The sequence below is a fragment of the Bubalus kerabau genome, chromosome 21, assembly GCF_029407905.1.
Source record: "Bubalus kerabau isolate K-KA32 ecotype Philippines breed swamp buffalo chromosome 21, PCC_UOA_SB_1v2, whole genome shotgun sequence".
Classification (NCBI taxonomy): domain Eukaryota; kingdom Metazoa; phylum Chordata; class Mammalia; order Artiodactyla; family Bovidae; genus Bubalus; species Bubalus kerabau.
The window spans coordinates 40,516,249-40,538,461 of record NC_073644.1 but is presented as its reverse complement, the minus strand read 5'-3'; the positions used below and the strand labels follow the sequence as shown (position 1 = coordinate 40,538,461).

Sequence of the window (22,213 nt, the reverse complement as noted above, 5' to 3'; positions counted from 1 at the left end):
CAACCCACTCCAGTGTTCTTGCCTGGAGAATCCCAGGGACGGGGGAGCCTGTTGGGCTGCCGTCTATGAAGTCGCCCAGAGTCGGACACGACTGAAGTGACTTAGCAGCAGCAGTAAGTGTCCCAGAAGGAAATGGCAAGTCACTCCAGTAGTCTTGCCTGGGAAATCCCATAGACAGAGGATCCTGGTAAGGCTACAGTCCATGCGGTCACAAGAGTTGGACACAACTTAGTGAGTAAACCACCACCACTAGTAAGTGTCCTGACCCAAAGCCCACATTTTATTTTACAATATGTTCTCTCTTCTTTGGGTCAAGGAGGGAAACTCCATACCCAAACAACAAAGAAGCATAGCTGAAATGACCCTTGGTGTTTACTACCTAAAGCAATTTCCTAATGATCACTTGCAATTTTTGTTGCATATAAGAAACATTTGAATGTTAAGAGGCATGGCTTATGTTCTGGTTTCACCTACTTAAGTGAAATTAAGATTCTTTGTCCATGAAATAGAATGTAACAATTGGTATTAATTTAGGAAAACAGTAGGAGGAGCTCCTTTCTTTTAAATGGAGTAAAGGTGTTTAATCTGTATTAGCTTTAAAGTTCAGTTCAGTCACTCAGTCGTGTCAGACTCTTTGCGACCCCATGAATTGCAGCACACCAGGCCTCCCTGTCCATCACCAACTCCTGGAGTTCACCCAAACTCAGGTGCATCAAGTTGGTGATGCCATCCAGCCATCTCATCCTCTGTCATCTCCTTCTCCTCCTGCCCCCAATCCTTCCCAGCATCAGAGTCTTTTCCAATGAGTCAGCTCTTTGCATGAGGTGGCCAAAGTATTGGAGTTTCAGCCTCAGCATCAGTCCTTCCAATGAACACCCAGGACTGGTCTCCTTTAGGATGGACTGGTTGGATCTCCTTGCAGTCCAAGGGACTCTCAAGAGTCTTCTCCCACACCACAGTTCAAAAGCATCAATTCTTTGGCACTCAGCCTTCTTCACAGTCCAACTCTCACATCCATCCATACATGACCACTGGAAAAACCATAGCCTTGACTAGACGGATCTTTGTTGGCAAAGTAATACCTCTGCTTTTTAATACGCTATCTAGGTTGGTCATAACTTTCTTTCCAAGGAGTAAGCGTCTTTTAATTTCATGGCTGCAATCACCATCTGCAGTGATTTTGGAGCCCAGAAAAATAAAGTCTGACACTGTTTCCACTGTTTCCCCATCTATTTCCCTTGAAGTGATGGGACCAGATGCCATGATCTTAGTTTTCTGAATGTTGAGCTATAAGCCAACTTTTTCACTCTCCTCTTTCACTTTCATCAAGAGGCTTTTTAGTTCCTCTTCACTTTCTGCCGTAAGGGTGGTGTCATCCGCATATCAGAGGTTATTGAGATTTCTCCTGGCAATCTTGATTCCAGCTTCAAGCGCATGGAAACTTCTACATAAATAATTGCTTTTTATTTTTTAAAGGAAATCACAATTATTTCTAAATTCAGGAATGACATAAAAGAAATAACGTAAAGTTGAACTAAGACTATTTGAGGAAAGGTATTACTTCCATACTACTAAATATGAAAAAATAAGATAGATAAATGCTTAGAAAAATTAAAATACTAAACAAGATGTTAAAGAATATGAATAAGCCAAACCAAAGTAAAAAATAAGGATTACCTAGAAAATAAGTTACCTGGCTCTGTTAATTAATTGAAGAAATGTTGCTCCAACTGTTAAAAGACAAAGATTCCTCATATCGTAAACTATTTTGAAATACATAGCCTAATGAAGTTAATTATAAAATAGTTTATAAATGAATATAATGACCAGATTATATTTTCTTAATATTATGGGGCAAGTTTTTAAAAATACCCCCAAATAAAACTAACACCTAAGACAAAAATTATGGTTTAGGCTTAGTTCAATTAATTCTTTAGTTTCTTCATCTGGAAAAGAGTATAGTAATAGTATCCATTTTATTCAACCATTGTATGGATTAGGCAAAGTAATCCATGTAAATTTCTTAGTGAAAAATCAACTATGGTTGGTTAGGGCACTGAAATTTGGAGTTTGTCCAGCAGTTAACCTAACCTGACTAATATACCAATGTTTTATTTACCTGGCTGGAGGAAACAAGCTGAATTGCTACACTTTAACTGATGACCACAGACCTCAAGTGGCCCCTTGATGATATCTAGATACAAATGACATTTGTCTAACATTTGTCTATTTCTTTCATACTCCTAATCTCTTCAATGTCAGTTTTATAACTTCTGTCTTCTCACACCTTCCCCGCTGCCCCCGCCCAGCATCCTTGCTCTCAGTCCATGACATTACTTCTGAGTCACTGAGAAAAAAAAATGACTATTACAGGCTCCCACAGCAACCACATTTGCCCATCAGCCAGCATCTGTCCTTATGTTATCTTCTCCCTCTTCTTCTATTAAATAGAGAGATACCCTCATTGCTCCTAGGGCTTTCCAGGTGGCTCAGTGGTTAAGAATCTGCCTGCCAATGCAGGAACCACAGGAGATGAGGGTTTAATCCTTGGATCAGGAATATCCTCTGGAGTAGGAAACTGTAGTCCACTTTGGTATTCTTGCCTGGAAAATCACATGGACAGAAGAGCCTGGCGGGCTACAGTCCATGGAGTGGTAAAGAGTTCGACACAACTGAGCAACGGAGCACACAAGCACATTCCTTGCTCCAAGGAGCATTTTGGTGCAAGGTAACCTCTCTCACAAGGGCTTCTCTTGTGGCTCAGCTGGTAAAGAATCCACCCGCAATGCAGGAGACGTGGGTTTAATCCCTGGGAAGGTTGGGTTCAATCCCTGGGTTCCCTTCCCTTGGGAAGATCCCTTGGAGAAGGGAAAGGCTACCCACTCCAGTATTCTGGCCTGGAGAATTCCATGGACTCTATAGTCCAGGGGGGTCTCAAAAAGTTGGACATAACTGAGTGACTTTCACTCAACCTCTCTCAAGCCTAGATTTCTGCAATAGACTTTTAACTGGTCTCCTTACTTCCAGTCTGAGCAGATCCATCACCCCCAAGGTTTCCACAGGCCCATTGGTGATCCATCCTTCATAACCCCTCCCACTTCTCCCTTCCCCCACAGTCAGACAACCACAAATCTGCTTTCTGTGACTTTAGTTTGCACAAATATAAGCTTTTGACTAGTGAAAGTGTTACTGATTGTAAGATTGGTGATTCCACTTTTATGAAAGTCAAAATATAATGAAGTAAAGCAAAGAAAGAATTGAAATGGAAGCATTCTGGAACAAATATGAGAAAAACTTACTATCTAGAATATTTTTAAAATTAATAAAAAGAATTTTGTTTTGGCTTATATGATAATAAGGAACAGAGATACATTCCAGTTAGCTCTAGAAAAACAGTACATTTTTTTAGGGATATAATGAACTGGATCTAAGCTGACGGTTAGTGAAAACAGGTAACCTGAAGGATTGACTCTTGTTTTTCTCTCATGGGCCAAATGATTGTTCTCTGAGTGACCTGTTGCTTTAAGAGCACCTCCTGTGTTTTCTCTTTACCAATTGCCTTTTTCTGCTAATTTTAGTTTCTGGTCCCTCATAATTTCAGCTTGTCATGGCTTCTCTGACTCCAGGTATACCCATGGCATCTTTTGGTTCAGCTATTTTTGACTTTTGCTCCTTCTAGTAAGTGTGTTGATACTCAGTATTTCCAAAGTCAAATTTGCAAGCTAGTGGTGTGATTGGCCTGACTCACCTTTGTGCCCAGATCATGTAGTGTAGTAAGTTGCTGGCCAGGATATACACCAGTTACCTCTGGGTCTGAACTGACCCATCACTTGTCATATAGCAGGAATCACATGGTGCAAAATATCAACAGGTGCAGAGAGCAGGGCAGGCATTAGGTGGTTTCCTGTCCAATAAAGAGGGCTTCCCTGGTGGCTCAAGTGGTAAAGAATCCACCTGCAATTCAGGAGACCTAGGTTTGATCCCTGGGTCAGGAAGATCCCTTGGAGAAGGGCATGGCAACCCACTCCAGTATTCTTTCCTGGGAAATCCCATGGACAGAAGAACCTGATGGGCTATAGTCCATGGGGTCACAAAGAATCAGACATGACTGAGAGACTAATACTTTGGCTTTTTGTTCAATAAGGAGAATGGAGCATTAAAGCCAGATGGAGCTGGGTTCAAATCCCAGTTCTGCTATTTGCTATCTATGTGACCTTGGCTAGCTTTTGTAATGTTATCCTCTGGACCTTGGTTTTCTCATTTATAACTTGGGGATGATAGCTGCTTTGTAGAATTTTTGTGAGAAATAATATGTGTAAAGCACAATACAGTATCTAACACGCTGTAGATCTTTTGTTAATGGTAGCTATTTTATTTAAAATTATCATTTATTTTATTATTATTTAACAGATTAATAATGACCTCAAGAAAAATAACCAATAATGACCTCAAGAAAAATAACATATCTCTTTGATATGGCAGATATCAAAAGAGAGCTCACACAAGGGGAAAACCATATAGTTAGCTAACATTGAAGGAAATGCTCTGCTCACCATGAATTTTAAAAATGCATTTAAAAATAGCTATAAGAGGGACTTCCTTGGTGGTCCAACACTTAAAACCCCAAGCTCCCAATGCAGAGGGCCTGCGTTTGATCCTTGGCCAGTGAACTAGATCCCACATGCCACAACTCAGAGCACCATGTCACAACTAAGACCTGGCACAACCAAACAGCAAATATAAAAAATAGCTGTGAGATATATTTCACATCTGTTAAACTCGCTAAAATAAAATCATACATTCCAATATTGTTGGAGCAATGAAGAAAAAGTACATTCGTGTTTGGTAGGTGGTCATATTTGGTATGTACATTTGTGCTCATTCAGTGTTTGACTCTTTGCTACCCTAGACTGTAGCCCACGAGGCTTTTCTGTCCATGGGATTCTCCAGGCAAGAATATTGGAGTGGGTTGCCATGCCCTCTTCTAGGGGATCTTCCTGATGCAGGGATAGAACCCGAATCTCCTGTGTCTCCTGCATTGCGAGTGAATTTTTTTTTTACCACTAAGCCACCAGGGAAGCCCAGGTGGCATTATATAGATTAGCCTAATTATTCCAAGTAACACTCTCACAAAACATACCCTTCAATTTATAGTCCCTTTCTGGGGAAATATCAATACTTCCCAAAGAGGTCATTGAAAGGAAAACTTTGTACAAAATGTTTATAGCTCTCTTTTTAATTCAGAGGCTTTCATTATTTTAGAACTGAAAGAGACCTAGGAGATTATTTTTCCTCTAGGGCTGCATATTAGAATCATTTAGGAGCTTTTAAAAATACTCATTTTCCCATGCCCAGAGATGAAGAGTTAATTGTCCTGGAATATGGGCTGAGCCTGAGTGTGGCTTAAAAGCTCATCAGGTGATTCTAATGTGTAGCCAGGATGGAGAACCACTCTTCCAGTCAACTCCATTAGGGGAACTATGACAGAACAGAGCCAGGGGTCAGTTAAAAGGCTATCTCTGAAGGGAACACATACATAGGTGTGGTAGAAGAGCTGAGTTGAAAATGGAGATGCTCTTAATTCTTAGTTTCTAACTTCCATTCTTGGTGAATAACTGGGAATAGCCATGTGGCCAACACCTAGAGACTTGGTAACCAGTTACGGTGGAATAGTACAAGGCATTCACTAATTGTTATAGAAAGGTTGTTTAGTCACTCAGTCATGTCCGACTGTTTGTGACCCCATGGACTGTAGCCCGCCAGGCTCCTCTGTCCTTGGAATTCTCCAGGCAAAAATACTGGAGTGGGTAGCCATTCCCATCTCCAGGGTATCTTCCTGACCCAGGGATTGAATCTGGGTCTCCTGCATTGCAGGTGAATTCCTTACCATCTGAACCACCAGGGAAGCCCCTATAGACAAAGTAGAATGTAGTGTTTATATTTGATGGACTATACTACCCTGTGGACTATAGCCCATCAGGCTTTTCTGTCCATGGGATTCTCCAGGCAAGAATACTGGAGTGCCTTGCCCTCTTCTAGGGGATCTTCCTGACTCAGGGATTGAACCTGAATCTCCTGTGTCACATGTGTAGACAAAGTAGAATGTAGTGTTTATAGTTGACTAGAACTAGGTGTGATAGTGGTATATCCGTTGCTGCTTCATTGAAAGAGGCCCAACCAGGACTGCTGATTTCCCTCTTTGGAGAGTCATGGGTCTTTCTTCATGTTCTCCCTTGACCAGGTGGTCAAGTCTCCCTTCTCTGTTGAGGGGAGAGGGGTTATCAATATTCAGGACTGCTGAAGGTGGGCTGTCCATGCTGAACAGTAACAAATCAGAAGAATCCATTTTTAAAACTTGTAGTGAAATACACCTATCATAAAACTTACCACCTTAACCATGTTCAAGTGAACAGTTCAGTGGCATTAAGCACATTCACATTGCTGTGCAGCCTTCACCACCATCCAGCTCCAGAACTTTTTCATTGTGTTCAACTGAAACTTTCTACCCATTAAATAATAACTTCCCATTTCCCCCACTCTATCACCCAAGTCTGTCAACTACTATTGTACCTTGAATTTGACCTCAGCAACACATATAGATAGTATCATACAACATGTGTCTATAGTGACTGGCTTCCCTCACCTAAGGGCTTCCCTGATAGCTCAGTTGGTAAAGAATCCGCCTGCAGTGCAGGAGACCCTAGATCAATTCCTGGGTCCTGAAGATCCACTGGAGAAGGGATAGGCTACCCACTCCAGTGTTCTTGGGCTTCCTTTTTGGCTCAGCTGGTAAAGAATCCTCCTGCAATGTGGGAGACCTGGGTTCAATCCCTGGGTTGGGAAGATCCCTTTGAGAAGGAAAAGGCTACCACTCCAGTATCCTGGCCTGAAGAATTCCATGGACTGTATAGTCCATGGGGTCGCAAAGAGTCAGACATGATTGAGCGACTTTCACTTTCACTCACTCCTTCACTTAATGTCTCCAAAGTTAAGAGTTCATTTTTAAGGAAAATTATTCCATCTTTATGTCCACTTCCTTGCTCTTTCCAGCAAAGGTCCATTTCCTTCCGGGTTGAGGATCACCCCATCCCTTCTATTGGTCCTTGCTTTCCTGTTCTAGTGGCCACCTTGTCTTTTCCCTCTTCTTTTTCCTAGGTTCAGTCTTACCTAGTGAGCAAGACAGGAAAAGCTAGCTCTGTAAGCTTGTATTTGAAACTAAGTCTGAAGTGCTGTTTTGTTTTTGCATCTTTGTTTCAGCTTCATTGTAGACTTGGGAAGGCAAGGGATCTCTTAGGGTATGAAAGAAAATAAGGGAACACAGAACATAATTAACACTTGGAGACATATGCCTGCCTCAAATATAAAAGTGGTACCTAGCATATTAAAAAATTGAAGTTATAGAATTTGTCAAAATTGGTTTGCTTTGATCATAAGAGACTATTGTGTGCTGGTTAACATATGAACTCTGGATCTGGATTATCTGAATTTGAATTCTAGCTTTAACACATTTCAATTGTGTGCCCAGAGAACTTACTGAACTTCTCTGTACTCAGTTTTTCCTCATCAGTGAAAAGGTATTATAATAATAGTACCTATCTTGTAGACTGTTGTCAGGAAAAAAGATGTATAAAGCAATTTTTAGTACCACCTGGCAAAGAAGCAGTAAGTAAGTGTTAGATAGCAATACTTTTTGGGCAGTGTTTTGATGCTCTGTTATCTATCACACCAAATATGGTTAACTATATAAGGAAAATAGATTTTAAAATTCAAGATAATGTTATTCATACTAGCTCCAAATTGGACACAATGCAAGGTTGATTTATTAATGAACAGATAAGCAAAACATGGTGTATCTTTTAAAAAATTTATTTTATTAAAAAAATTTTTTTTGGCTGGTCTGAGTCGTCTTTGCTGCGTGCAGGCTTTCTCTAGTAGCAAGCAGGGCTACTTTCTAGCTGTGGTGCTCAGACTTGCATTGCGGTGGTTTCTCTTGCTGCGCAGCACTGGCTCTAGGATGCACGGGCTTAGTTGCAGCACGCAGGCCTGGTAGTGTGGCTCAGGCTCTAGAGCACAGGCTCAGGGACTGTGGGGCACGGGCTTAGTTGCAGCACGCGGGCCTGGTAGTGTGGCTCAGGCTCTAGAGCACAGGCTCAGGGACTGTGGGGCACGGGCTTAGTTGCAGCACGCGGGCCTGGTAGTGTGGCTCAGGCTCTAGAGCACAGGCTCAGGGACTGTGGGGCACGGGCTTAGTTGCAGCACGCGGGCCTGGTAGTGTGGCTCAGGCTCTAGAGCACAGGCTCAGGGACTGTGGGGCACGGGCTTCAGTTGCAGCACGCAGGCCTGGTAGTATGGCTCAGGCTCTAGAGCACAGGCTCAGAGACTGTGGGGCACGGGCTTCAGTTGCAGCACGCGGGCCTGGTAGTGTGGCTCAGGCTCTAGAGCACAGGCTCAGAGACTGTGGGGCACGGGCTTAGTTGCTCCATGGTATGTGGAATCTCCCCAGACCACGGATCAAACATGTGTCTCCTGCATAGGCAGGTGGATTCTTAACCATTGGACCACCAGGGAAGCTCAACGTGGTGTATCTTTTAACAAAGTACTTCTCAGCATAAAAAATAGTAAGCTGCTGAATCATGCAACAACATAGCTGAATCTCAAAAACATCTGGCTAGGTTAAAAAAAACAGACCCAAAAGACTACATATTATATAATTCCATTTGTATGAAATTTCTGGTAAAGGCTAAACTGTAAGGACAGAAAGGTCACTGGTTGCCTGAGTTGTGGAAGGAACCACAGGCTGACTGCAAACTGACATGAAGGAACTTTTCTGATGAAGTATTTTATTTTATTTTTAATATTTATTTTAATTGGAGGCTAACTACTTTACAATATTGTATTGATTTTGCCATATATCAGCATGAATCTGCCACGGGTGTACATGTGTTCCCCATCCTGAAACCCCCTCCCACTTCCCTCCCCATGCCATCCCTCTGGGTCATCCCAGTGCACCAGCCCCGAGCATCCTATATCATGCATCGAACCTGGACTGGCATTTCACATATTATATTATACATGTTTCAATGCCATTCTCCCAAATCATCCCACCCTCGCCCTCTCCCACAGAGTCCAAGTATTTTAAAACAGAATTTTGGTAATGGTTGCACAACTGTATAAGTTTACTAAAACTTATAGAATTTTACTCTTAAAATCAATAAATTTTATGGTATGCAAATTACACTTCCGTAAAAATGTTACAGAGAAATTCAAGATAAATTGAAACCAGAGATTCATATCTGTTGCTCTCTAGTCTGTTTCTCACTTTAAAAAAAAAAACTTTTTTTTGGTAAGAATAACATATGTTGATTGCTGGGAGACGATTCTCATGCATTAGTCATGTTTCAGCACGTTTTACAAGCAAGCCCTTGGCTTCCCTTGGTTCCAAGCTGTCTTTTCAGGGATGTTTGAAGGTAAAGAAAGTGTCTTCCTCTGTGGCAAAGGCAGGCATGGCCCTCTCCATGTACAGTAAAGAAAATGTCTGCCTCTGGAGCAAAGAACAGGCATGCTTACTGCTTATAAAATATTTGGGTTCTCTAAGCTCAAAGTTCCACTCTCATGATGCAACCCGGTGTGTGTGCAGGTGTCACCTGGCCCTCTTCATGTTGCCCTGTGAGAACAGGGGGGGTGAGTCAAACCAGTAAAGAATGTGCTGACGCTGGCTTTTAATTGCTGTGATTAATCAGTTCAGTTCAGCTCAGTCGTGTCCGACTCTTTGCAATGCTATGGACTGCAGCACGCCAGGCTTCCCTGTCCATCACCAACTCCGGGAGTTCACTCAGACTCATGTCCATTGAGTCAGTGATGCCATCCAACCATCTCCTCCTCTGTCGTCCCCTTCTCCCGCCTTCAATCTTTCCCAGCATCAGGGTCTTTTCAAATGAGTCAGTTCTTCACATCAGGTGGCCAAAGTATTGGAGCTTCAGCTTCAGCGTCAGTCCTTCCAATGAACACTCAGGACTGATTTCCTTTAGGATGGACTGGTTGGATCTCCTTGCAGTCCAAGAGACTCTCAAGAGTCTTCTCCAACACTACAGTTCAAAAGCATCAATTCTAATAAAGTTCTCTAACTCTGAACAGGAGTCCCCTGTCTTGTTGCATCAATGAAACTGTAGCAGGTTAGTTTGTTAGCTTTATAAGCAGGGTAAAATTGCTGACCTTTCGGTTTTGTGTGTGTATGGGAAAATATACACAGCATAAAGTTTACCATTTTAACCATTTTTAAGTGTGCAGTTCAGTGATGTTAGCACATTTACATTGTTGTACAACCATCAGCACCATCCATCTTCACAACTTTTTCATCATTCCATATTGAAATTCTGCCCATTAAACATCTCATTCCCCTCCCCGCAAGCCAGTGGTAACCACCATTCTACTTTCTGTCTCTGTTTAACTACCCAATGAACCTCACCTAAGTGGAGTCATACAATATTTGTCCTTTAGCGTCTGACTTATTTCACTCAGCATGATGTCTTCAAGGTTCCTCCATGTTGTGAGCTTGAATCAGGATCTCATTCCTTTTTAGGCTGAATAATACTTATTGTATGCCTTCACAATTCTTGACACTAATTATTAAAAAAATACAGAGGAAGAGGGTTTGGATAAGCAAGATGAAGGTTCTTGTGATGGGGGAGGGAATTAAGGAGAGGTAACTAGGGCAACTGGTAAAGAATAGAAATTTCATTTCTACAGCCACAAGTGCAGCATTCCACAGAAAACCAAGACCACTCTGGAGTTATGTATCTGCTTCCTGGTCGCCTGGAGCCTAGTCTGGGGGACAGGACAGTAGAGAGGGGTCTGAGCAGGAGGTGGGGATTTATCCTAGCAGCTCCTCTGCTAGTGCTTCACATCACAGGATTAATCCCTTTCAGGATCAGCTGTCAGCCCCAGTAATTCTTCCCCATCCTTAGCCTGGGTGGGAGCTCACATGGGCCTCTTAACAGCCGTGGGTCCTGAGATAAGATGTTGACAGCATTGGCTTAATTTGGCTATTGCCCAGATACAGGCAAAATTAGAATTAGATCTAATTTTTAGATTTAGATCTAGTTCATCTACTTTAGATCGACCTCATTTCATAACTAGATGACATCTAGCTTCTGATAAGAACCCTTGGTCCCCTCCTCTAGTCCTTTTTAACCCTCTCCTCTCCCCTCTATTCTCACCACTCTGTTCACAAGAAAACTGAGACTCTGTCCTGTCACACAAAGACTTAACTGATCATGTGCTGAAACGTCTTTCTGGGCCATTTTCAATATAATTGGGATTTAAATTCATAAAATGACACTCTCAGGAGAGAGCATTTCAGACGTGAATGAACAGATAGAAGCAGAATTCTTGGAGGCAGGAGGGTTTATTTTTATTCCCTTCAAAACTGCTTCACATAGGATGTTACTAGTCAGCTTACAAAGTGGGCAAAAAAAAAGAACAACTACTTTTTGGATGGATAGAAATACCTTAGAGTTTATCTGGTTTGGTCTAGAAAACACCTTAGAGATATTCTGGTTTAACTCTTTATTTTATAGGCAAGAAAATAGAGCTTCAGAGAGGGGAAATGTCTTTCAAAAGTCACTCAGTGAACAAAGGACTAGATGCCAAATGTCTGTATATATATATATATATATAATTTTTAATTAGGCAACTCTGAGATAGGAAGGGTACAATTAGTTTATGAGCTTACTGAATAATCTAACTAAGCTTTGCCTTCTGTTAAAAGCATTTGTATTGGAGAAATTGCTTTGTATTTAGAAATTCTCGACCACAGGGTCTGTGTCAGTCATTTTGCTTCCCTGTACCTAGCATGTGCTTTGCATAATAGGTGAGCAATATGTGATATATTAGATTTTCTCCTTTAATTCCTATCTTTTATTTTTTTTAAGATATTTATTTATTTGGCTGTGCCAGGTTTTAGTTGCAGCATGAGGTATCTTTAGTTGAGGCACGAGGGATCTATTAATAGTTTCCTGACCAGGGATCAAACCTGGGCCCCCTGCATTGGCATCATGGAGTCTTAGCCACGGGACTACCAGGGAAGTCCCTGATTCCTATCTTTTAAAGGAGAAGAATTCTTTTGGTTTTGTTTTGTACAGATATAACAACCATTCACATTTTCCTTATATGCTGTGTTCATCATTTCATCTATCACATGGTACTATAGTTATTTGTAAGTAATCTTTATCTACCCAACTACACAGTGGCTACTTTGGGAACGTGAGTTAGTCACCTCTGAACCATAGCACAGTGCATGATACATTATTGGGTTTTCAATAAATGCTTTATTAATTGAACTGAATAAATATAGGTCTTTCTTTTCCCATACTATTGAGTCATGGGTTTTATTTGTTAACTAAGACCCCCAGCAACTTAAATAAACTTTCTTGATTTCAGCTGGAATTTAGTTTTTGTTTGTTTTGGTTTACATTATTTCTAAAGAATATTTTTTTTATTCCCTCATGTATAGAATAATAATTTGCTGCTGTTTCCTCTTCTACTGTAAAACAAAATTTCTAGGTGCCTAAATATAATTTGTACATTTATTTTGGCTTTTAGGGTACACTGCAGTTGGTTAAACTCTTCGCTTCACACATAAAAATATTAACACCCTGGTGGCTCAGTGGTAAAGAATCTGCCTAGCAATGCAGGAGACGTCGGTTTGATCTGTGAGTTGGGAAGATCCTCTGTAGGAGGAAATGGTAACCCACTCCAGTATTCTTGCCTGGAAAATCCCATAGACAGAGAAGCCTGGTGGGCTACAGTCCATATATAGGGCTGCAAAAGAGTTGGACACGACTGAGCGACTAAACCACAAAACAGCCCTTACAGTTAGTTTGAAGAGAGGATGTATCTACTTTAAAACTGCTTTATTAAAAAACTAATTGTAATTCTGGAAGCAAATATGTTTTAAATCTTCAGACTTGTATAGTTATATGCTTTTTAAAAAGTCTTTTGCATTAGATGTTTTTCTGGGAAATTTGAAATTAACAATAGATTAACATTCCATTGGAGAAGGCAATGGCAACCCACTCCAGTACTCTTGCCTGGAAAATCCCATGGACAGAGGAGCCTGGTGGGCTGCAGTCCATGGGGTCTCGAAGAGCCAGACACGACTGAGCGACTTCACTTTCACTTTTCACTTTCATGCACTGGAGACAGAAATGGCAACCCACTCCAGTGTTCTTACCTGGAGAATCCCAGGGACGGCAGAGTCTGGTGGGCCACTGTCTATGGGGTTTCACAGAGTCGGACACGACTGAAGTGACTTAGCAGTAGCAACATTCCATTAAGTTTTCAAAATAATCACACATCTGAAAGGGCATCATGATTAAGTCAGATTAATGCAGGATACCACCTGCAGTACAGGAGATTCTGGTTCTATCCCTGAATTGGGAAGATCCCCTGGAGAAGGAAATGGCAACCCGCTCCAGTATTCTTGCCTGGAAAAATCCCATGTCAGAGGAGCCTGGTGGGCTACAAAATCCATGGGGTCACAAGAGTCAGACACGACTTAGTAACTAAACCACCACTACCGTCTTTAAGGGAATTTGATTAAGTTTTGATTTGTCAAAGCACCACTAATGTTTTGTCTTTAGTTTTATTATGCAGTACACCGCAGTAGGTATTTTATTATCTGGATATTTATATCTTGGATAAATATTTTATTATGCTTCCAATGCATATGCATATACATGCATGCATGTTCAGTCATGTCTGACTCTGTGACTCCATGGACTGTAGTCTGCCAGGCTCCTCTGGAATTCTCCAGGCAAAAATACTAGAGTAGGTTGGCATTCCCTTCTCCAGGGGATCTTTCCAACCCAGGGATTGAACCCAGATCTCCTACATTGCAGGCAGATTCTTTACTGTCTGAGCCACCAGGGAAACCCAAAATATGTTGTTAGAAAAGTCTGAATCCATATGGTGCTACAGCAGAAACTCCACTACTCCAGAGACTTGCTTGGCTCTAGCTTATACTTCTTTTGCCAAATCTTGTACATTTGTTTAAAATTGACTATTTGATTTTCACTTGGATCCTTAGTATCAATGGATAAATGATATTTTTGTTTTTCCACAAGCGTGTGTGAACTTCTGTCATTTTGCCTTCTTAACAGGGATTAAAGTTCAGTAAATATTTTAATGTGTTGATATATGTAGCCAGCAAATCTTGACCTAATAGTTGTGTGTCATATGGAAACTATAACTAAGACTCTTTGGTAAAAGTTCTTACTTCTAATGGAGGTTATTGGCATAGTCTACCTATGTATCTATACACACACACACACACACACACACACACACACAGAGTTAAATGGTTGAAAGTATGGTATGATATATATAGGAGGCTGGACTCTATGTAGAACAGACCTGGGTTTGAATTTCTGTCACATTCTAGTTGTGTTACTTTAAGAATATTAATCTCTCTAAATCATAATCAATGAAGTGTTTTTATGTGTTATGATTAAATAAAATATTATAAAGCAGTTAATATTAATACTTAGCATAGAGCAAATGCTTATTAAATAAATATTAGCTGGTATTTTGGATATTTATCTCTTATTTTTGCTTACTTTTTCTCTTTATTTCAAGGAGATTTGAAGCAACTTACCATGTTCCCTAGAGAAATGACTCACTGGGAACCATTACAATGGCTGGTGGGTAAAACTTGGAAGAATCAATGTAATTGTGTATTGGATGTTTAGAGAGCAAATGGATACTTGGAGAACATAAAGCTTGGAAAATTCTCCTATGGATTCCAGACAGCAAAAATGTTCTTATGCATAATAGCTAGAGGGTGTATTTAGTTAAACAAATGCTGGATTGAATTTGATCAAGACTAAGTGAAATATATTCTTTTACATACATTGATTGGGTAGCTTACAAGTTGACCCTCAGTTATGAGTGGAGACCTGTATTGCACTTGAAAGACCATTTGAAAATACCTAGTTTCTTCTAGACAAAATGTCATTGGAAAGAGGCTAAGGCAATCCATGACAAAATGTGCATGACCTTTGGAATTCAAATATCTCTGAATGCAGGGCATTTATGGCATTTACTAACTGTGTGCTCATTGGTAAATGACTTTACATCTCGAAGCCTCTGTTTCCTTAGCTATGGGAGATATGATAACTACCTTACAGGATAATTTGAGAATTAAATGAGATCATGTATGTACAGTGCCTATCAGAGTGTCTGGCACTTGGTAGGTTCTCAACAGTGTTAATTGTAGTTATCATCAAGAAAGGAATTATAAAGCAGGCTACAATAGTGGGTCTGTTCAATATTTTGATAGATACAAGCTATCTATGTTAAGTTGATGTAATATCACATGAATCACATCTAATACCACACAGAATATATGCTCAGTACATATATTCTAAACAATGAGCTTTCAAATTATTACTACCAGTAACAGTAGTTGACATTTACTAAGTCTTCATTTGATGCAATAACTAGATTAAGTGTTTTCTCTGCATTATTGATCTCCACAGCAGTCCCATAATTTAGATGGTATAATTCCCATTTTATGTCTTCCCTGGTGGCTCAAACGATAAAGCGTCTGCCTACAATGCGGGAGACCCGGGTTCAATCCCTGGATCAAGAAGATCCCCTGGAGAAGGAAATGGCAACCCACTCCAGTATTCTTGCCTGGAGAATCCCATGGACAGAGGAGCCTGGTGGGCTACAGTCATGGGTCGCAAAGAGTCAGACACGACTGAGCGACTTTACACACATTCCCATTTTATAGAGAAAGAAAATGAAGCATAAGGAGAAATAAACTGCTTAAAGTTACATGGCTATTAAGTGCCATCGACGGCCTAGAACCAAGTTTTGGTCTGACTCCAAAGTGCAGGTTCTTGACACCAGGTAACATCACCTCTGAATTTGTGAAATGGTCTAAAATCAAAGAAAGAGAATCTCTTGTTAGATAGAGTGACCATACTCTGACTTTAGGTAAGATAAAAGACGCTGCTTCTTAAAGGCTTCAGTTAATGAACAGGGAATCAAAGATTCAAGCTTGAAGCTGCACTATGACCTACTTGGTAAATTTTCCTGGAATGAGAGAAATAGTGACTGGGTATCATCAAGGCAAAGTTTCCACCACATGTAACGCATGTCTTCCCTGCTTGCCTCTAGTCAGCCCCCTGATCTTTCTTCACGTTGTGTCTCCTAAATGTATTGCTCATGGATTATGAACAGCACATTCAGAACCATATCTTGGTATTAAAATTCCATGAAGTTCATTTTGGGAATCAGATTACTATACCTATTTTTAGCTCATAACACAAACTACTCTTTCTATTACACTTTTAAATATGCTGTGGTAAAATGATGTTGAAAATAATTCATATAGCTAAATAAAAGCCCTACATTTAGCTTAATCAGACCAGACCCACCGACTGGCATGCATGTCAATATATTACTGTGGCAGCTACCTGCCAGGGCCTTCCTCTTCCTTTCCGTTCAGGACTGCAATCCTCATTTGCTGCTATATTTATCTACTCTCTTAGCCATAAAAGGCTGGCTGTGTGGCTCTGACATTCTACTGCCTGACCACATGCATTATTTTTGAACTGGCCCCCAGGGTCCTGTCTTTTTAGCCCTGACTCTTAACTTTTTCTTGGATTCGACCTACGTGGGTTTTTCACTGTCTCATCCAGCACCCACCGTCACATCGGAACATTTCTACCACCATCAATCCTTTGCAAACTGGTAAGTGTGACCTTGAGGCAGAAGAGTGCACTTGATGTTTTATGTGCTCAACAGCACTGCGGTATATGTGGTTTCTGTCTTCTGAGCTCAGCAGTTTTCTCCAAGAGATGTCAGAATAGCTGAGAAATAGGAAAGTGGAGCTCCAGGGAAGGAATGTGAGCAGCAGGGTGCCAGTTTGTGCTGGCACAGCCCTTCTCTCAGATCAGTGGATTCTTTTAAAATTAAGCTACTGTTCCTGGAGCTATAAAAAACTGTAGCTGTCTCAGATAGAACTGTAAGCGTGAGTCAAGTACTCTTTCCAAGTTACAGTTCGGCGGTTTGGTTGAAATCTGGAATGGGTGAGGAAACAGGAAATCATGTGTTTTTCATCCTCCATAAGCCTACAGTACTGCCTGATTACAAATTTGATCAAAAGGAGTAGGTTAACTCTGAAGTCTCAAGTTTCTAATTCAGTGATTTTTGCCCTGACAATGCCATGTGGATAAATGTAAGGGTGCATTGGGGGTATTTCTAATTGGAAAATGGCTAAGCAGTATTTCAGAGGCAACGCAGATCCCTGCATCATGACCCTAAAGTTCACACTTTCTGTGAAGAATTTTTATAGCTCAGTCCCTAACTCCTATACAAAAGTATTGTGTCACAATACAACTATGGAGTTAGTGTTTCTTCCTAAATTCCCAAATTATTTTCAGGGGAAAAAAAACAACAACACAGGTCTTAAAGGAATAGAAGACAACCAAACCATCTTTCCTCCCAATGCACCCTAGCTGTCATGTGTTGGGGGATAATCCTTACTTACTTAATGAAGAGAAGGTAGTTGTACCTTCGTTCCAGAGGTCAGAGCTGTGACGACCAGCTCTGTTGACATAATGTCAAAACCTGTTTACTTGCAATATATTATCTCTGTGCTTGGAATATTCAGTACTATTAAAAGTAAATATATTGGGGGAAAATAGAAATAAAGAGAATGGAAAATAGAATTGAGGCAAGACATTTAAAGATTTTATTTTGTGAAAATTAACAGCATTTCAAGTTATTTGGATTCTGAATTTAGCTTATAATACACAAGAAGGTCATTCATTGTTTATTTGGACATCATTCAAATAACATTTTCTGTGTTGCAGTATACTATGTATCATTATGCAAATTTACCAAATAGCTTTATAAATGCCTAATATCATATACTTCTATATTAATATAGTCTACACCTTTTTCTATAAAAATTAATCTAATGATTATTCATTATACTTGATCATTATTCTGTATATTTTAAAATAGAAAATAACAGTCTATTTAAGGGTTGAAGCAAAAGTTGTTTGCTGGTAGCTATTTTTTTCCTCCTGGGAAATGCCATGTAGAGTGATATCTTCCATGAGCCTTAACATAAATATTTCTGGAGTGAAGTTTGCTGGATTTTCTTCTCTAGGGAATACATGCCTACTTTTCACTTCAAATAAAAAGATTTTAAGCTTGACCCAAAAAAATGTAGCAAGTTTAGAAAGATTCAGTCCTCATTTAGAATTTTTTAAAAGATTTGAAAAATTGATTACAACTGATTTTACATGTAAAACATTTAGGACATGCACAAAAGCTTTAATGATGGAAGGGGGTGGCTTTCATAAAACTATTACTTCATCCAGGGTTATTAGTATGGCTGATAGGCTCCAGTCAGTGGACAGATTTCTAAAGAAAGATAATGCAATCTGAAGTCTCCCCTCTCTATGCTAAGCAAACCCATCTTTGATTTTCAGTAGGACTGTTAGCTCAAATTCACAATGCAAACTGCTACAGTGCTAACAGACTTTCTTCTTTAATACAGGAAGACTAGGAGGCTTTATATTCTTAATGGAATTTTTCTGGTTTGACACCATCTTTTTGAACCATTTGTGAGATCTGAGAGGGCTTGTTATATGGCAATATAAGCATCCTCCAGGATCAGTCCTAGGACTTTCATTCTCATCTCTTTTTTTTGGCGGGGGGGTGGGGTGGGGAGGGGACTGTATACTATCTATATGCTGGTGAGTCCCAAATGTAGGTCTCCATCCTGGACCTTTACCCTGTATTCCTGAGTCACATGTCCAACATCCCACCTTATCTCTCCACTTGGGTGTCTAGCAGATATCTCAAATGTAAAATGTCTCAAACCAGGTTCCTGCTCTTCCATCCCAAACTGCTGTTTTCTTACAATCCTGCTCATCTCAGTTCACAGCAGCTTTAATCTTCCAGTTACTTAGGCAAAGTCCTTGGAGCTGTCACTTACTCCTCTCTCTCTTTCATACCCTATTCCAGAACTTTCAGCAAATACTTTTGATTCTACCTACAAAATATGCAGAGTTGGATCCCTTCTCACATTTCACTGCTACCACTATAATCTTTAGCCTGGACTATCGCAGTAGGGTTGCCGTAAAAAAGCACCAGAGACCAGGTGGTTTAAACAACAGAAACTTATCTTCTCACAGTTCCAGAGGTTAGAAATCTGAGATCAAAGAGTCAGCTGGGTTGGTCTTTTCTGAGGTCTCTCTCCCTGGCTTGCCGATAGTCCATCTTCTCGTGTCTTCCCTCTGCGTACATACATATCTGTGTCCTGATTTCCTCTTCTTATAACGATGGCAATCATGTCCTATTGGATTAGAACCTACCCTAAGAACCTCAATTTAACTTCATTTCTTCTGTAAAGATCCTATCTCTAAATCCAGTCACGAGGTTAGGACTTCAAATACGGATTTGGGGAGATACAACTCAGTCCATGGCAGCCTTCTCATTGGCCTCCTGGCGTTCACTCTTGTCCCTCAACAGTCTATTCTCAGACTCAGCAAGAGTGTTTCTCAGCTCAGAACCTTCCAATGATTCCTTACTCCTTTCAGAATAAAAGTCAAAGTCCTTACACTACCTGTAGGACACTACCCTCCTCCCTCCCCACTCCCTGACATCATCTTCTGTACCTCTCCCTGCACCCTTTCACTCCTCACAGCTTCACTGGCCAACTTGCCTTTCCTGGAGTACAATGCAACAGGCAGGCTCACAGCCCCCCAGTGCCTGTGCAGTGGTCTTCCATCCAGAATGCTTCTCCCGTCCCAGATATTCTCATGCTCAGGTGTCACCTTCATGCTCAGTCATCACCATTATCCCTGATGATGCTGTTTAAATGGCATCCCATTCCACATTCCTGTTTTATTTTTCTCTATAGCATTAAGCAAGTTCTAATATACCTTACACTTTATTTTCTCTATTTGTCCATCATCACTTGCAATAGAATATAAGATTCTATATAGGGTTATCTATATAGAGCAGGAATTTTGTTGTTTTGTTCATCTATCTCCTGGTCAGGAATAGTACCAGGCTCAATGTAGGTTCTCAGTAATTATTTGCTGAATAAAAACCACATTGGCTGGACACAGACTCTCCATTATTACACAATCTCTCAGGTAAAGTCCCCATCAGAAGGAAATGCCAGAAAATTTGAAATATATATTATTAAAGTGGGCTTCCAGGTGGTACAGTGATAAAGAATCTGCCTGCCAGTGTAGGAGAAGCAGGAGACCTGGGTTTGATCCCTGGGTCGGGAAGATCCCCTGGAGAAGAAAATGACAACCCACTCCAGTATTCTTGCCTGGGAAATCTTATGGACAGAGGAGCTTGGTGGACTACAGTTCAAGGGGTTGCAGAGAGTTGGACACAACAGCACATTTACGTGTATCCACATATATCCATTGAAATAGCACAACAGGGAAAGTTTGTAAAGATCTCCAGGTATTTAAAAAGAAGGCAGCACAATGATAGAAGGAGGTACATCAGGGCTGTGAAGCAGGGAGTTAATTGAGTAAACAGCTAAACTAACCTTCACATTATTTTCCACTTCCACTTACTCTTTGGAAGAAATAAAAGGGTAGTAATTTTCACCTACTGATTTAGATGTCTTGTTCTGGAGAGTTAGTTCCTTAAGTGAAGTGAAGTTGCTCAGTCGTGCCCCACTCTTTGCGACCCTGTGGACTGTAGCCCACCAGGCTTCTCTGTCCATGGGATTCTCCAAGCAAGAATACTGGAGTGGGTTGCCATTTCCTTCTCCAAGGGATCTGCCCGACCCAGGGATCGGACCCAGGTCTCCCGCATTGTAGGCAGACGCTTTAACCTCTGAGCCACCAGTTCACTCAAATCGGTTGCTTTCTCACAGCTTGCCTGGATCCCTGGGGGCACATGATGTCTCTGCCGTTTTACCAGAAACTTCACCAGCACTATGACCGCAGCTACCGCAACAGGGACCTCAGCACCACCATGAGCCAGTACCAGCAGGAGAAGAAAAGCTCAGCCATCTACACCCATGGCTCCACAGCCTACAGCAGCCGCTCATCCGCTGCCCACCGTCAGGAGTCAGCGGCCTTCAGCCAGGCGTCCGCCGCATCCTACCAGCATCAGGCCTCCCGGGCCTCCGAGTTTGCCCTCTCGTCTGCAGCCAGTCACAAGGCGGCATCAGCCTATGACTATGGCTACTCCCACGGGTATGTGAAAGCAGCCTTACAAACGTGGGGCAAAGCCGTGCTCTCTGAATACCCCACCCCCACCTTACGCCCCAGGTTACATTTTCATTTCTTCGTGGGTCCGGCAGCCCTACCTTTAAACCAGGTATGGAGCAAGGTCAAACCATGTGTTTGGAAGGCTTGGGATTTATGTCTTGGATTCCCCTTTCCCTTGCTTACCTGAGTTTCACAAAGAGCTTCGCAGTCGCCCTGGGGTGTCTTGCTTGAATTGCCAACTGCGATATTGCTAGAAGCAGAGAAGTTTTGCCACAGGTTGTGTTCAACATTCAGCAGCAGCAAAGTTGAGAAATCACATTTCCGACACTCACAGCAGGTTTCCTGGCCCTCTCAACTTTCAACTTAGATGAGAATAGGATTAAAAATTCACAGACCACAGGAACCCAAACTGCAGCAGAGATGTGTTCTATTCTTTCTGTATCTGAAAGCCAGCATCAAAATTCCAAACTGTTATTCAAGCAGCAAATATTTTCTTTACCCGGAGAATTTTATAAAAACGTGGCCGTATCTCAGTCAGCTTAACAACACCAGGAACAAACCTATATTCTGACAGAATTATATTTATCAACCCATTGCCATGAGGGAGACCCCACACCAGAGGAAAAGTGAGACTTTCACAGACTCACAGGCTTCGAAAATAAGCTTATGGTTGCCCAGGGGGAGAATAGGGGGAAGAGATAGGGAGTTTGGGATGGACATGTACACATTGCTATATTTAAAACAGATAACCAACAAGGTCCTACTGTATAGCACATGGAACTCGACTCAATGTTATGTGGCAGCCTGGGTGGGAGGGAGGTTGGGGGAGAATGGATACATGTATATGTATGGCTGAGTCCCTCTGCTGTTCACACAAAACTATCACAACAGTGTTAATCAGCTATACCCCAAAACAAATTTAAAAGTTTAAAAAAAGAAAAGAA

The 22,213-nt window shown here is 41.1% G+C and overlaps 2 protein-coding genes across 3 annotated transcripts in view; both read left to right on the top strand.

Annotated features, from left to right (window-relative positions):
* Window positions 1–22,213, top strand: part of LPIN2 (lipin 2) — a 375,312-nt gene that overhangs the window by 113,274 nt on the left and 239,825 nt on the right. The window lies entirely within an intron of this gene.
* MYOM1 (myomesin 1) overlaps window positions 16,576–22,213 on the top strand; it is a 120,810-nt gene continuing 115,172 nt past the window's right edge. Inside the window, exons 1-2 of one of the 2 annotated variants that reach the window (XM_055559208.1) lie at window positions 16,576–16,758; window positions 20,930–21,254. In XM_055559208.1, the coding sequence (XP_055415183.1) occupies window positions 20,953–21,254 (302 nt within the window). In that variant the 5' untranslated portion in view covers window positions 16,576–16,758; window positions 20,930–20,952. The remainder of the gene's footprint in view (window positions 16,759–20,929; window positions 21,255–22,213) is intronic. The other variant, XM_055559207.1, reaches the window with a different exon arrangement.